We start from the raw sequence: 13,268 nt of genomic DNA on the forward strand, positions 1-13,268 counted from the left end.
TTTATTATTGTATGGTTGCAAATTTTGTTAACAATTTCTTTGTAATTTTATTTTTGTAATTTATTTGTAACTTATTTTTTTACCTTAATTTTTTAATATATATTTTTAATTCCATTTTTTTTTATTTATATAATTTACTTGCTTGAAGATTTTGTTTTTTGCTTAGGGCTAACAAATTATTTAATTAAAACTCACAATGTCAGGATAATTTACAACTTGTTACAACTTGACCAAATAATTTAAAAATGTATTTGGGCAAGCAAATTAATTTCCCATTCAAGGTTATTGTTTTTTAATATTAATAACTTCAGATAAAAACCACACCAAAGCATTTTGAATCACTTTATTAATACTTAAAACACCCAACTGCAACAGGATATTTCAGTTTCACTAACTATAAAGTTCATCTCATTTCAGATCAAAATGTTCATCAATACATTGGTGGAATTCATTTCTACCCGAAAGGGCAAATTGTCATCTACTGAGTCAGAGTATACTATCTTATCTGCTCACTCTTTCAAACAACAGCGCTTTACAATGACTCATTTTTTTAAAGTTGCAAAAGAACAGAAGAATGTTGCCAGAAGTTACCTGACCATATTCCACCTTATGGAATTTTACAGATTTCTTTTTCATTTTCAAAACCTGCTTTACATAATGAAATATAATGATTGTACAACTACACCACTACATTCATTCATCTTCAGTAAGCGCTTGATCCTCATCAGGGTTAAAGCAGATCCAGAGCTTTCTTATACACTAGGCAAGAATTCACCCTGGATCAAACCAGGGAACTTGGAGCTGTGAGGTGACAATACTACCTGGTGCAGCAACACAACACCCATACATATTTTTACACGTAACAAAATTACAATTACTGAATCCATGTTACAGTTAGAATACCTCTTACAATAGCTCTTTTTTTGGCTTTTTTTTTTTTCATTTCTATCTTATCAACATTGACAGATTTTGTTTTTTATTCATTGGAAACCTTTTTGGAAAATCAGAGCATAATGACATACATACATACCTCTTGGCTCTGTTTCATGTGTTGTTTTTCCCAATTTGTTATATGTGTTTTTAAATTGGATAAAATGTCATGAAACTATGAAATAGAAAGTGTGAACTCCTCTGTCATGAAGACTTTCATGTGGCAGAAAATCTACAAACTGTTATAAAGTGCTGAGCCTGGTGACTTCTTTCATAAATTTTAAACAAACATCTCCTTACGGAAAACATCACCATATCAACGATTACACATTTTTCTTTGTTAAGTAACAGTACATTTTAATCCATTTATTATTAGCCTTGGATTAAATTAGGCCACACAAGTCCCTGAGCTCTAGCTTTTACTATAGAATGTATAGCACATTAAATATATATATATATATATATATTATATTTAATGTGTGTTAATGCAAGGAATAAACATGACAGGCTGTGCCAGTAAGGAAGACATGGAATATACCGTATACACAAACTGATGAAAAGAACCAGGTGAATTGCATTATGGGGAGGCAGAGCAAGGCATCCAAATTATTGTTATAAACATATGTAACACTTTTTTTTCGGTCTCCTAATACTTCTGCTTTATAAACTGTTCCTCTCAATCTATTAAGAGTTTATGTATATTAATGCCATTCATTATAAGACATTAAGCTTGGCATATAACATTCTAAACGCATTTATAATGAATCATGTATGGATGACTCATAGAAATCTGATAAATATGGGAGATATTAGTTTATTTTTAAAGCACACTGAAATCACATTTGACGTTCCAACCAATTTTGATTTACAGATTAATATATTTATGTTTGTTTATGTAGTTAGTTCAGTTAATAAACATAATTGTAACATTTCTAACAAAGTTGTAACAACTGTAACAAAGTGATTAAAAAACATCATTGTAACATCTGAATTAACATCGCAAATACAGAAATATATAATACAGAAACCACAAAAATGTTATCAGACAAATAATATATAATTAAGGATGAGCCGATTTTTCAGTATAACAAAAAGATGGCTCAACAGACAAACATAACTAGCACACCTGAGCAATAACATGAGTGATGGAACTGTGAATATTTTTTAATTGTATTGTTCAGTTAGACTTTGTGTTCTCTTCACAAATACCAGTATTTTTGCTGTGACATTTTGGAAGTTTTTTCTCATTTAATATTGAAGTTATTCTTCAGACTAATAAGCGCCTGCTCTTTAGTGATTTTCTTCCATTCATCTGGATACACAGCTGGTTCTGCTTCAAACTGTTTAGCAAATTTGTCATTATATGTCACCATCACATACTTCCAGTAATCTGAGGCCTTCATAGACATGTCAGGTGCAATATGCCAGTCTGGGTAGTACTTCTTGTAGTCTTTGCAGGGATGAGGTTCAAAATTTGTTTCATGACTTCGAAACGTTCCATTCCCATGTACACTAGATGTACAGATCTCTTCACAGAGAGTATTAGTCTTTGCATATACAAAACCGCCAAGTCCTTTTGGTCTATGTAGACCTGCATGGTGTTGTCGATGTTTCTTTCCTCCTGCCTCACATGGTGTTTTGCAAAAGGGACACTTTCTCCCACATCCAAACACCCTCTTAAAGAGCTCGTTTTGGGGCTTCACAGACACATTGTTGAGTGTCTCTTTGATATCAGTTGACCTGGAGATTTCCTCTGTTAGCTGTCGTTTCATGTCATCTATACATTCATAGAGACTTTTGGTGAAGGGAGCACAACAGCTTGTATTCTGAAAGAGGACCCCTTCCACTGTGTTCATGGATATTGAGATGACACGGCTCATAGATTTGCAAAAGTTCTGGATCAACCTTGTTGTACCTCCTGCATTATTGGGCAAAGGAGACCCATTGTCATCAAGCTTAGAAGCTTCCATTTCTTTCATGATCCTCTTCATTATGATGTCCAACTTCTTCATTTTTAAATTTTGCAGAGATATGTCCTTGGACAGGCATTTAACTATATGATTGTATATCCAGTCTTTGACGTAAGCACTATATTGCAGAATGTACTTCTTAAAATCATCAAAGTTTGATTTTTCCAGTAGCTCCTTTTGAATTGTGTATTGAAACAGCACTCGAGAGCTATACTCAGTTGGGTTGTTTAGCAGAACTGCATCAACAATGTCAGGTCCAAGGGACTGGTTAATGTACTCAGTCACTGCTGGCTTGAGACAGAGCTGAGTGAAGTCTCGTGCTTTCCTTTGACACTGGTCCCTCTCTCTGTACAAATCAATGAAATCAGAGAGATACTGACTCTTAAATTTCTGCAAGTGTTTAAAGGGATCTTGCTCAGTGAGGAATTTCCTGTGCATCTCAAGGAATTTCCGAGAGGCAATGCCACAAATGTGCAATTTAAGGTCAAGTTCAAATTTTGTATTTATTTTTGAACCTGCATGTTGGAGCTGTTCATCAATTTCCTCTAGCACATCTTTTGTGAAGGTGTTTTGGTAATCACATTTTTCTTGTGCATGCTGCTGAATGATTTTATCGCAGTACTTAATTATACCCTTTGCAGTAATCTCTAAATCTTGCTTTGCGCTACGCTGTGTGAAGAAACTTTGTATTTTCTTTTCCAATTTTACATGTTTCTCTTTGACCTGGAATTCCCCTCGGCCATACTGTGTCAAATCTTGAACTTTGTGCAAATCCTCCATGACATTGAGATTGACTAAACTTGCTCGCAGTTGCTTCAAAACATCAGAAGGAACATCCTTTTCTTTTAGACCAGTGATGTTTGCCACCTCTCTTTTCCACATTCTCTCAAAATCAGCTGTGAGCTCTTTGTCAGACACCTCATCTCTACAATGTTTGTAATTTTGCAGAAGTTGAAGGACTTGGCACTCAATCATTGCAGTTTGCTTTCTGTGAATGTCTTCTAATTTCTTCTTGTTACTCTTCATCTCAAGAGCAGCATCTAATGTTTTTCTTACTTCATCCTTCATTTCGTTCTCTAGACCTTTGATGTTATTAGCAAAATCAGCTTTGTACTTTTCCACCAAGTATACATGGCGGTCTTTCTTTTTGTAGTAGTCTTTTAGTTTTTCAGTAATTTCCTTTGTTTGAGAGGCAATCTCTTCATGTGATTTCTGTTTAAGTGGCTCAACAACCTCATTATTACCACTTGTTTCAGTGTTATATATTTGAACTATTTCAGTTGTAAGCCAAGATTGAATATGTCTTCTGAAAGACCACTCCCATCTTGAAAACTCTTTGCAAAGGTTGTCATACGCATGGGCCACAAGACTGTTTCTGAAACTAAAGATGAAGTTCTCAAACTTCACTGCCCTCCACAAGCTACTCATCCATTGCAGGAACTCTGGGATCTGAGAGAGTTCTTCATCCTTTCTTGCTTTAACCACTTCCAAGAGAGTTCTCTTAAAATCAAGAACAGCCACACTGTAGCCTGCATTAACTGGTGCCATTGGTGGTGTGCCATGCCATAGGCCTGGTATGTACCAGTTATTCTTTTCCACATCATAATCCAAGACATCAGTGAATTTTTTTATGTTACGCTTCTTTTCCATCGCAGCTGCAATCATTGTCATCTCATTTAGTTGGTCCAAGAGCTGTTTTCGTTCGGTCAGGTTTTTGTTATATGCTGATACACCAGCAACATTTTGGTGAACAAAATGACAAACTGTTTTTTTACCAAGTTCTGTCATCCGCAAAAAGGCATGAACTGCTATCTGCAAGACATCCTTCATCTCTGTGGAATTCTCCATTGCTATATTGATGATGGTTACATCACTAAGACCAATCACAAATGTGGCCAATTCATTGTCATGCTCATAACTGTCTTCCAGTTGTGCCAGTGCTGGTGATTTCAATCCCTCTGTGTCAATTAAAAGGATAAAGTCACAAAGTAACTCTTCCTTCAAGTCTTTACCCACAGGAAGGAAAATCATGTAAGCTCCACGTGTGCATCGTCCACTACCCACTGCAAACTGAACTCCAAACATGGTGTTGAGCAGTGTTGATTTACCAGTGCTCTGAACCCCTAACACTGTCAGAACCAGCAAACGGCTCTTCTCCCCAACCATCCTGTGAAGCTCCATGAGAACATCACTCACCCATTTCTCTGGGATATTTGATGCATCTCCATCAAGTAGTTCAAGAGGAAACCCAGCCAGAAGCATTTTGGCAGCCAGAGTAGGAAGGCTACTTATTTTATCAGACATTTTGTTTGTCCCAAATAAAGCAGCCTCATAGATTAGTCCCATTTCTCTCATGTAGTGCTCTATACCAAGAGAACAATCAAGAAGCTCCTGGTCTAATTGGACAATGCTGCCTCTGTCTTTCTTTTGTTCACATTCTTTGTATTTGCGTCGAAGGTTTGACATGTGTTTGCGTGATTGCATGTCCAATTTTAGTCCCATCCATTTCAGAAAGAAGGCTCGCTCAGTATCATCAGAGCTCAACAAAGCATCTATGAAGGTCTCCATTGTTTTTGTCATTTTGTACTGACTTTGTCTGTTCCAAATTTCCTCCTTTTCTTTTTGAAGTTGAACCTTATATTTCTCTAAGCTTAATTCTCCCGAATTGTGTAATCTGCAATGCTCTTTTTCAATTTTAGCCAGTCTTTTCCAATTATCACCTTGTAGTGGCAGCTGTGTCTTTTTATAGTCTGTTATTTGACGAACTCCAATAGTTTTCATGACTTTCTCTGCACTTGCTTCTGCTGATACACAGGCTTTTCTTTGAATCTCATCAACAGCAAGACCTAATTCCTGAGCAGTCTTCTTCATGGAATCAATACTATATGATTTGTGACATTCACTTAGAACAGTCTTAATGGAAGAATTGATCATTTTTGCAAAAGTAGCCAAATTCACTTTTTGGCTTTTCTTAATTATGTGGTCTCTTTCCAGTTGCAGAGTATCAATTACTGCCTCAATCGATGACTTCACATTCTGCGTCATATTTCTCTGAGAGTTGACCACAAGAAAGATTTTGGACTTCATTTCTTCCAAAGAGGCAAACAATCTTTGCTCCTTTTCTTCGACACTGTCCAGGAACACAAAGACAGCTGCTGATACCTTCATAAGAAAACTGAATTGTGTTTCAAAAGGACCAGCAGCTCCTCTCAAATTAGCAATAGCCACTGCCTCAGGAAAGACATCGATGCTATTGTTCCCACATGGGAGATTCCAGCATATTTCAACCATGCCATTAGCAATTACCCTGGGAGCAGAACCTCCAATCATTTCTCGATGAGAAAAGAAGTCATGGTGCTGCTCTGAATTGTTGAGCACTTGGTTCAAAACCTGTGATTTGGACAAGCTGCTGTTACTTAACCTCACAAATGATATCAAGGGAATTTCTGCATGAACAACACTGTTTTCAACAAACTCTTTAGATTCTGACATTGAAAGGGGGCGCCATTCTTTCACGATACATCTAAGAGCCCATAACATTAGAGTGCACTGATTATATACTCCTTGAGGCAACACAAATGGTACTGCAAACTGGCACGTTGACATTTTCAGTGCAATTTCTTGCTGGAGAAAACTATCTGCACAGAAAAAGAGGACAGTGTGAAGATCTAGAAGGTTAGGGCTACAATCATTGTCGTCTTCACTAAACAAGTCACCTGCTTTATCTTTTTCACAAAGTGCAGATAGTACAGATCTTGATTTCGAATTAACCATCAGTAACTTTCTTAAGAAGGCCCATGGTATTGCTTCCAGTGAGTCAATCTCTTGATTGGACACAGTGGCACTGTTGATTTCCAGTAAAGACCTCAGAGTCAGCTTGTTTGGGTAGTACTTTTCAAGTCCCAGTGTTTTCAAAAATGAAAGAAGGCCATCTGAAAATAGAGATAAATTTTACTTGAATACTACTGATATAAATAGTCACAAATGTACATCAAAACTATTTGTAATCAACTGTTTTCTGACAGAATACAAGATTTCCCCCCTTCAAATTTTGTGATTTGTTAAGTAATAACAGCTAAGTCTTTAGTCTTTGTTTGAAGGCAGTCAAGGAAAGGAAGCAGGGTTTGATAAGTCCCTGCAATTAAGTGGAGGCTGTTGGCTTTGTAGGCAAGCATCAGTATTTTAAATCCGTTGCAAGCAGCTACAAGAAACGATTGGCGTGCAGCAATAGGTGATACAGGAGAGCTTGTGAAGCTTGAATGCAAATCATGTACTTACATTATGAATCAGATTCAGGGATCTGATGGCAAGTATGACTAGGGTGATGGGGATGCAAAATGCAACTCTGCACTGTGTGCTCACAAATGGAGGTAGATAAGGTGTGTGGTCTGTGTGGTCCCAGAGGCCCTCCCCAGTCTAAAGTATACCAGTCAGTATTCAAGGCAGTATTCAGGCTGCATGCAGACCTTAAACCATCAGATCCTAATTCAAGATGAGGCATGTGAAAAGGGCTGAGTGGTGAGGGTGAGGTGTGCTTACAGAGACAAGCACGTGTATGCACCGCTGCTCTTGAATTAAAGTTAGTGGTTATTTCTTGCCTGTCTCATGCAGTGATCTTGGAAACCAGTTGGCTGTGATTTGTTTATTTTGCTGCTGATGTAGGACTGGCTTGGTCCCAAAATTAAAGCATTTTGCTGTTTTATATGGCCTTGGCAGTGTAGGCACCTCTGGGTATGCCATGTGACTCCCTTTCTCCTTGCACACCTTTTGGCCTTCCCTTTGGTGCAGCAACAAGCAGTAATACTTTGAAAAACATTTTCAGCAAGGCCACTGTGATGATTGGTTAAAATGTTGTGCTTACCCATTTTGAAGTTATTAATGAAAAGCTGTGCAAAATGAGTAAGGACACTCAAACAGAAGGAACTGATTAAATTGTTGGTCCCAAAAAAGCCACAGGAAAATCTGTTTTCATGTGGCTCATTATATCCCTATGGCTAGGCAACTGGAGATTGATAAAACACTACACTACTTAATGGGCCATATTTATTGGCCAGGTATTCATTGTGATGTAATTTAAGGATGTGTATCATGTCCCCAATCTAATGTAATAAATCCGGTGGTGGCCCCAATACCAATACAAGATATCAGTTCCATACCATCTCTACCCCCATCTCTATGTCCTAAGCCACATTCCCCAAATTTAAATTGAAACGAATTCTGATTTCCTTCTGTTATGCCATAGTGTTATTAACTTCAACTTACCTCTAAGCTGGCTTGAGTCCCTCTGTGCTGATCCTGATCCTGATCCACGGTCTTTTGTAATGCATAAAATAAAGTCATATTTAATTAAAGACACATATCAGATTAGCAGATTGTTAGTAGTAAAATCAAGTTGAAACTGCAAATGTAATGCCACATACCCACAGATATCAATACATGTGCATAAATACCTGAATGAATATATAATGTCAAAAATGCTAATACATAGTTCCTACTTTTAATGACATCTCTGTTAGAAGCCATCTTTCTTCAGCATTAGGCTGTTTTTCAAGCTACCCATACAGATCTTCAGAAACACCTGTGGGGGCAAAAAAAAAAGAACATGATTCAGTCTATCCGTCCAGCCAAGGTTTTCTATAGCGCAATATCTCAAGAAAGAGTGGTTAAATGTTTGTAGAATTTATATGGAATTATGATTGTGACCAGCAGATTAACTGATTAGATTTTGGAATTGATCCAAGGTCACAGCAAGGTTAAATGTCTCAAATAGTTTTTCTTCAATAGCTTCCTTACTCTTTGTCATATAGACATGCTACTTACATATTCGCGTTCAGGAACTCAAGGCCCATTGTCTGGCTATCTACCCTCGGTCCATATGTGTGGCTGTCCATCTGTCTGTGCATTTGTTGAGATTCTTGTTAGCATGATATCTCAAAAAAGAGTGGTTGAATGTTTGAAGAATTTATATGGAATTATCATTGTACAGTAACTAGCAGATGAACTAATTAGATGTTGAAATTTATCCAAACAGAGTTAAGGTAACAGCAAGTCAAATGTCTGAAATAGTTTTTCTTCAATAACTTCCTTCCTGTTTAAAGAAGGGTATTTCTGCCATACTTATTATTAACAAAAAGGACTAGATCTGGTTGCAGAGACGTCCCCATCAACACATCAAGGCATCAAGTTCTAATTGTTTTTAACTTTGAAAAATACCAATTTAAAGAGGTGTTATTGTGAAAAGAGTTTATTTTGTATTTTGGATAGGTTTTTATGCTATAAATTATTACATCTGTGCATAGTGTGTTTGCAGCAATTATATATATATATATATATATATATATATATATATATATATATATATATATATATATATATATATATATATAATGTCATTATATAATATATTATATATATATATATAATGTCAAATAAATATTATTTGACCATTGTGGGTCTGCTTAGGGACATTGGGCCTATTGGGTAGCTTCAGCCAAAATGGTCTGCAAGTTTGACAGAGAGAGGAACACTACAGCAATTTAATATATACCTTTGAAGCCTCTGTCAACTTATTTTTATAATTAGCTTCTTATTATTAGCTGTAGCTTGAGTGGATTACTTTCGACTGCAAAAGAAAGAACAATGTACAGTACTGTGCAAAAGTTTTAGACACCCTTTTTTTTAGTACAAACTTTGTTATAGATTTTTATTTTATGACTTCTACATTATTGATTCAGTATGAAAACATTTTAGATTTCCAAACATTAGTTGTCCAGCACAAAATTAAATGTTACAGAAAAATGTTTGTATGTCAGTAAAGAAAGCAGCATATTACATAAGAGACACTTTTCAGACAAAAAACATAATGAAGGCTGCTGGGTTTCTCTGCAAAAATAAAAAGCAAGTCTGGCAGTCAAAGTCTCCAGAAGAACTGTGGCTGGTTCTGCAAGTAAAACTTACAGCTAATTCCCTTATAAAACTGCACAAATTGTACCTCAGACTACTTTTTTTTTAAAGCATCACACCAAATATTGACTTTGTTTCATTTATTTTTACTGCTCTTTATAGTATTTAATGTAATTAATGTAGAAACATTTAATTTCATTATTTTGAAGGCATCTTTGCTCTACAGCATTTCTTTGCATGTGCCTAAGACTTTTGCACAATACTGTATATTTTCAGTTGAGATATTTCTGAACTTCTTTTTTCTGCCAGTTTCTTCTGGCTGGTTTGAGTTGGGCAAGACAATATTTGTTAGAGCTGATGCCAGGCCTACAAAATTACCAAATAGAATTAGCCATCTGCTCACATCAACCTCCCTTGACAGAAACTATAGTGGCTTCTTTCTTGCTTACTCAGCCTATTTATGCCTGAACAACTGAGTGAAACTGCATCCAAATAGATTTTATATCTATATTTATATTTTGTTTGTTTCTTTGCTTGTTCTTAAAGTGGTGATATGAGAAGTAGCGTGACTGCACTACAATTAAGATCATCAATATCTACACCTACTACTTTAAAAAGGTAGACATATTGTTTTTTTCTAATTATTGTTTCACAACATAAACACATAAAAATCTGATTTTGCCAAGCTTCACCTGTGAAACCCCTGAAGTCTTACATTATATTTGCAACTTACCACAAGTGCTGTGCCACAAGAAATATGCATAGAAAAACACAAATCTACATCCCACTGCATTTTTGGCTTGCATCTTGTGTAAAAAGCAAAGTATTATGGAAGCTCTGCTGTTATTCCCATCTGTTTTTCTAGCACTAACAATGCCAATGAGTTGTTTAAATTGCCAGGGAGACAGCACTGCTAATCAGGACTATTGATAGCTTTTTATCTTAACTAAATTGTTATTCAATTAGGAAAATATATTTCTGATTGTTCCATTTGTTAATGCTAATTAAATGACAGATCATTAGTCTAATTTTTAATACTACGTCTATTAAAACGCTACAAATTTAGTATCTACCTCTATCTAGTAGAACATACAGTCACACTGGAGTAATCACTGATTTGTCAGTCAGACTATGTTGCTGAATGTCTTAAGAGGCATTTGGCCAATGGCTTTCTATTAATCTCATGATCTGTCCTGTGAATAACTTCATAACAATTTACGCGTATACAGTTCTCTAATTTTATAAAATATACTTTGTATCTTGTAAAGGGAAAGGGAAAGGAAAGGGCTGTAGCTTCTAAAGGGAAAAAAAAATTGAAGTGCAGAAAATTGTAAAGTTTTATCATTGCTTACCACATTTAGTCAATTAAAGGATGAGTTCTCATGCTGATGTTGGTGTCAGTTCTGTTGTTACTGCTGTTTGTGGTCAGTATTTATACTCAGTAGACTATTCTACACCCTGAGTTGGCATCATTACTTTTGATTCATTATCTGCAAATGTGCAGAGCAGGTTTTGCAAGTGAAAACAAAAGTCTAAGATAAGATCAGGTCATGTTACTTTTGGTATTTTTGCAAGAAAGCATCATAATGATTTAAGACTGCACTTAACTACAGTGACGAAATACTGAACAGTTCACTAACAAGTTCTCCACCCTTAAAAACACATTTGTGTAAGACATAGGCCTACCATTGTTTTGAAAAGTGCTGCATGAGGGTGGGGTGACAAAATATTACATGTGCATGATAAATGAGAAACAGGTTGCCAATGACTAGAATAAAGTAATGTAAATAACATTTAAAAAATGCTTTTTAAAATACTGATTATCACAAAGCAGTTTTACAGGCATCATTGACCTTGAAAACTATGGCCTAGGTATGGGGATAAATTAAGTATTTTATGTAGCAAAATGCAGGTTGTTAGAAATACACTTGTATATGCAGTAGACTACTATCATATACTGTAAATCATTCCTTTTTTTCTGTTAAGTTTGGTACACATGGAGGAGATTGGAGGTGACGGTATTGGAGATTGCACATCTCTGAGCTCCTCCATGTACAAGAAACACAGTTGTATAGGATGTTTTGTATAGGATGTAGCATTACAATTTCCCTTCACTGGTTCTAAGGGGCCCAAAACTGTTCCAGCATGACAATGCCCTTGTGCACAAACTGACATCCATGAAGACATGGTTTGCCAAGATTGGAGTGGAAGAGTGGCCCTGACCTTAACCACACTGAAATCCTTTTGGATGAACTAGTATGCAGACTGTGTTCCAGGCCTCCACAACATCAGTGCCTGACCTCATTAATGGTCTTTTGGCTGAATGAACAAATCCCCACAGCCACATTCCAAAATCTAGTGGAAAACCTTCCCAGAAGAGTAGGGGTTATTATAACAGTAAAGTCAGTTATCCACAAACTGTTGTGTATACAGTCAGGTCCATCAGTATTTGGACAGTGACAAAATTTTTGTAATCTTGCCTCTGTACACCACCACAATGGATTTGAAATTTAGCAATCATTGCGATTGTGATTGAAGTGTAGACTTGCAGCTGTAATTCAAGGGGTTTAACAAAAATATTGCATTAACTGTCTACGAGCCTTCCAGGCTTTTTGGTGTTGCTGAACTCACCAGTGCATTCCTTCTTTTTAAGAATTCTTTTTTTAATTCCTTCTTTTTTTCAGTATAATGATGGCCTCCTTCACTCACAGTGGAGCTCTTTATTTTAAAGTGCTTGAACTGTTTTATGATGTACCTTTCTGCATATGTAGGTATATTTACAACAAGGTTGTTGTTGTGAACCTGTTTCTCATTTTAGTCTTTTCTCTGCCTCACCCACATCTTTATAAAAACAAATTTACACCCATGTCATTTACAGATTTGTTCTCATGTAACATAAAGGGTGGGTAAAGTGGATTGTTTGCAAAAAGAAACTACTCAGGAAATACTGGAATGGCAAATTAAATTGAAAGTTTGCAAACGCCTATGAGGTGGCACCTGGCAGCATTTTTTCACCTTCAGATATGATGTCGTTAATAATGTCGTTTTTTTACCTATCTGTAGGGATTTCTGAACATGTTTTTTAGTTAATGCTAAAGAAACAAAGTAACAGATGAGGCAAAGTATAGGAACTATAGATTTTAATATTTGACAATATTTAATATTTAATCCAATTTTCATGCATGTGCACTTGTGTATGTATTTTATTTTCTTAGTAACCATGAACAGAAGATAATGTCAGTGGATCTCTGTTTTTGGGTGGCACTTTCCCTAACACAATGGCCTCAGAATATTGCATGAATATGAATATTGCATACTCTTCTAATATATATTCATACCCCTGGTCTGAACTAAGCAGTAGCCCTACCAAATCTACCCAGACATGCTTGAAGGACACATGAATAATGGGGAAAGGTGGCAGTTTGTGAGGTTAAGCTGCACTCTGCAGTGATAGGTCACGAATAG

The 13,268-nt window shown here is 36.1% G+C and overlaps 1 protein-coding gene across 3 annotated transcripts; it reads right to left on the bottom strand.

The window, feature by feature from the left end:
• Positions 1–1,701: 1,701 nt before the first annotated feature.
• On the bottom strand, positions 1,702–11,224 carry LOC128319112 (up-regulator of cell proliferation-like). 3 transcript variants are annotated; one of them, XM_053237291.1, is made up of 5 exons: positions 11,156–11,224; positions 8,721–8,795; positions 8,396–8,478; positions 8,163–8,213; positions 1,702–6,832 (listed from the first exon to the last, which is right to left on the bottom strand). In XM_053237291.1, the coding sequence occupies exons 3-5, from the start codon at positions 8,421–8,423 to the stop codon at positions 2,175–2,177; spliced, it is 4,737 nt and encodes a 1,578-aa protein (XP_053093266.1). In that variant the 5' UTR covers positions 8,424–8,478; positions 8,721–8,795; positions 11,156–11,224; the 3' UTR covers positions 1,702–2,174. The 3 variants fall into 3 exon arrangements, with proteins under 3 accessions (XP_053093266.1, XP_053093268.1, XP_053093267.1); XM_053237293.1 differs by lacking the exon at positions 8,721–8,795 and having other exon boundaries at positions 11,156–11,204; XM_053237292.1 differs by lacking the exon at positions 11,156–11,224 and having other exon boundaries at positions 8,721–9,157.
• Positions 11,225–13,268: the final 2,044 nt, after the last annotated feature.

Source organism: Pangasianodon hypophthalmus, chromosome 10 (assembly GCF_027358585.1).
Source record: "Pangasianodon hypophthalmus isolate fPanHyp1 chromosome 10, fPanHyp1.pri, whole genome shotgun sequence".
NCBI classification, from domain to species: domain Eukaryota; kingdom Metazoa; phylum Chordata; class Actinopteri; order Siluriformes; family Pangasiidae; genus Pangasianodon; species Pangasianodon hypophthalmus.

What these genes read in the sequence shown, in the direction of transcription:
- LOC128319112 (XM_053237291.1), bottom strand. Translation starts at nt 8,423, where the DNA reads ATGGCTTCTAACAGAGATGTCATTAAAA. An exon ending in TAACAGAGATGTCATTAAAA is followed by an intron (nt 8,214 to 8,395) that starts GTAGGAACTATG and finishes GCATTACAAAAG; the next exon opens with ACCGTGGATCAGGATCAGGA. An exon ending in GGACTCAAGCCAGCTTAGAG is followed by an intron (nt 6,833 to 8,162) that starts GTAAGTTGAAGT and finishes CTCTATTTTCAG; the next exon opens with ATGGCCTTCTTTCATTTTTG.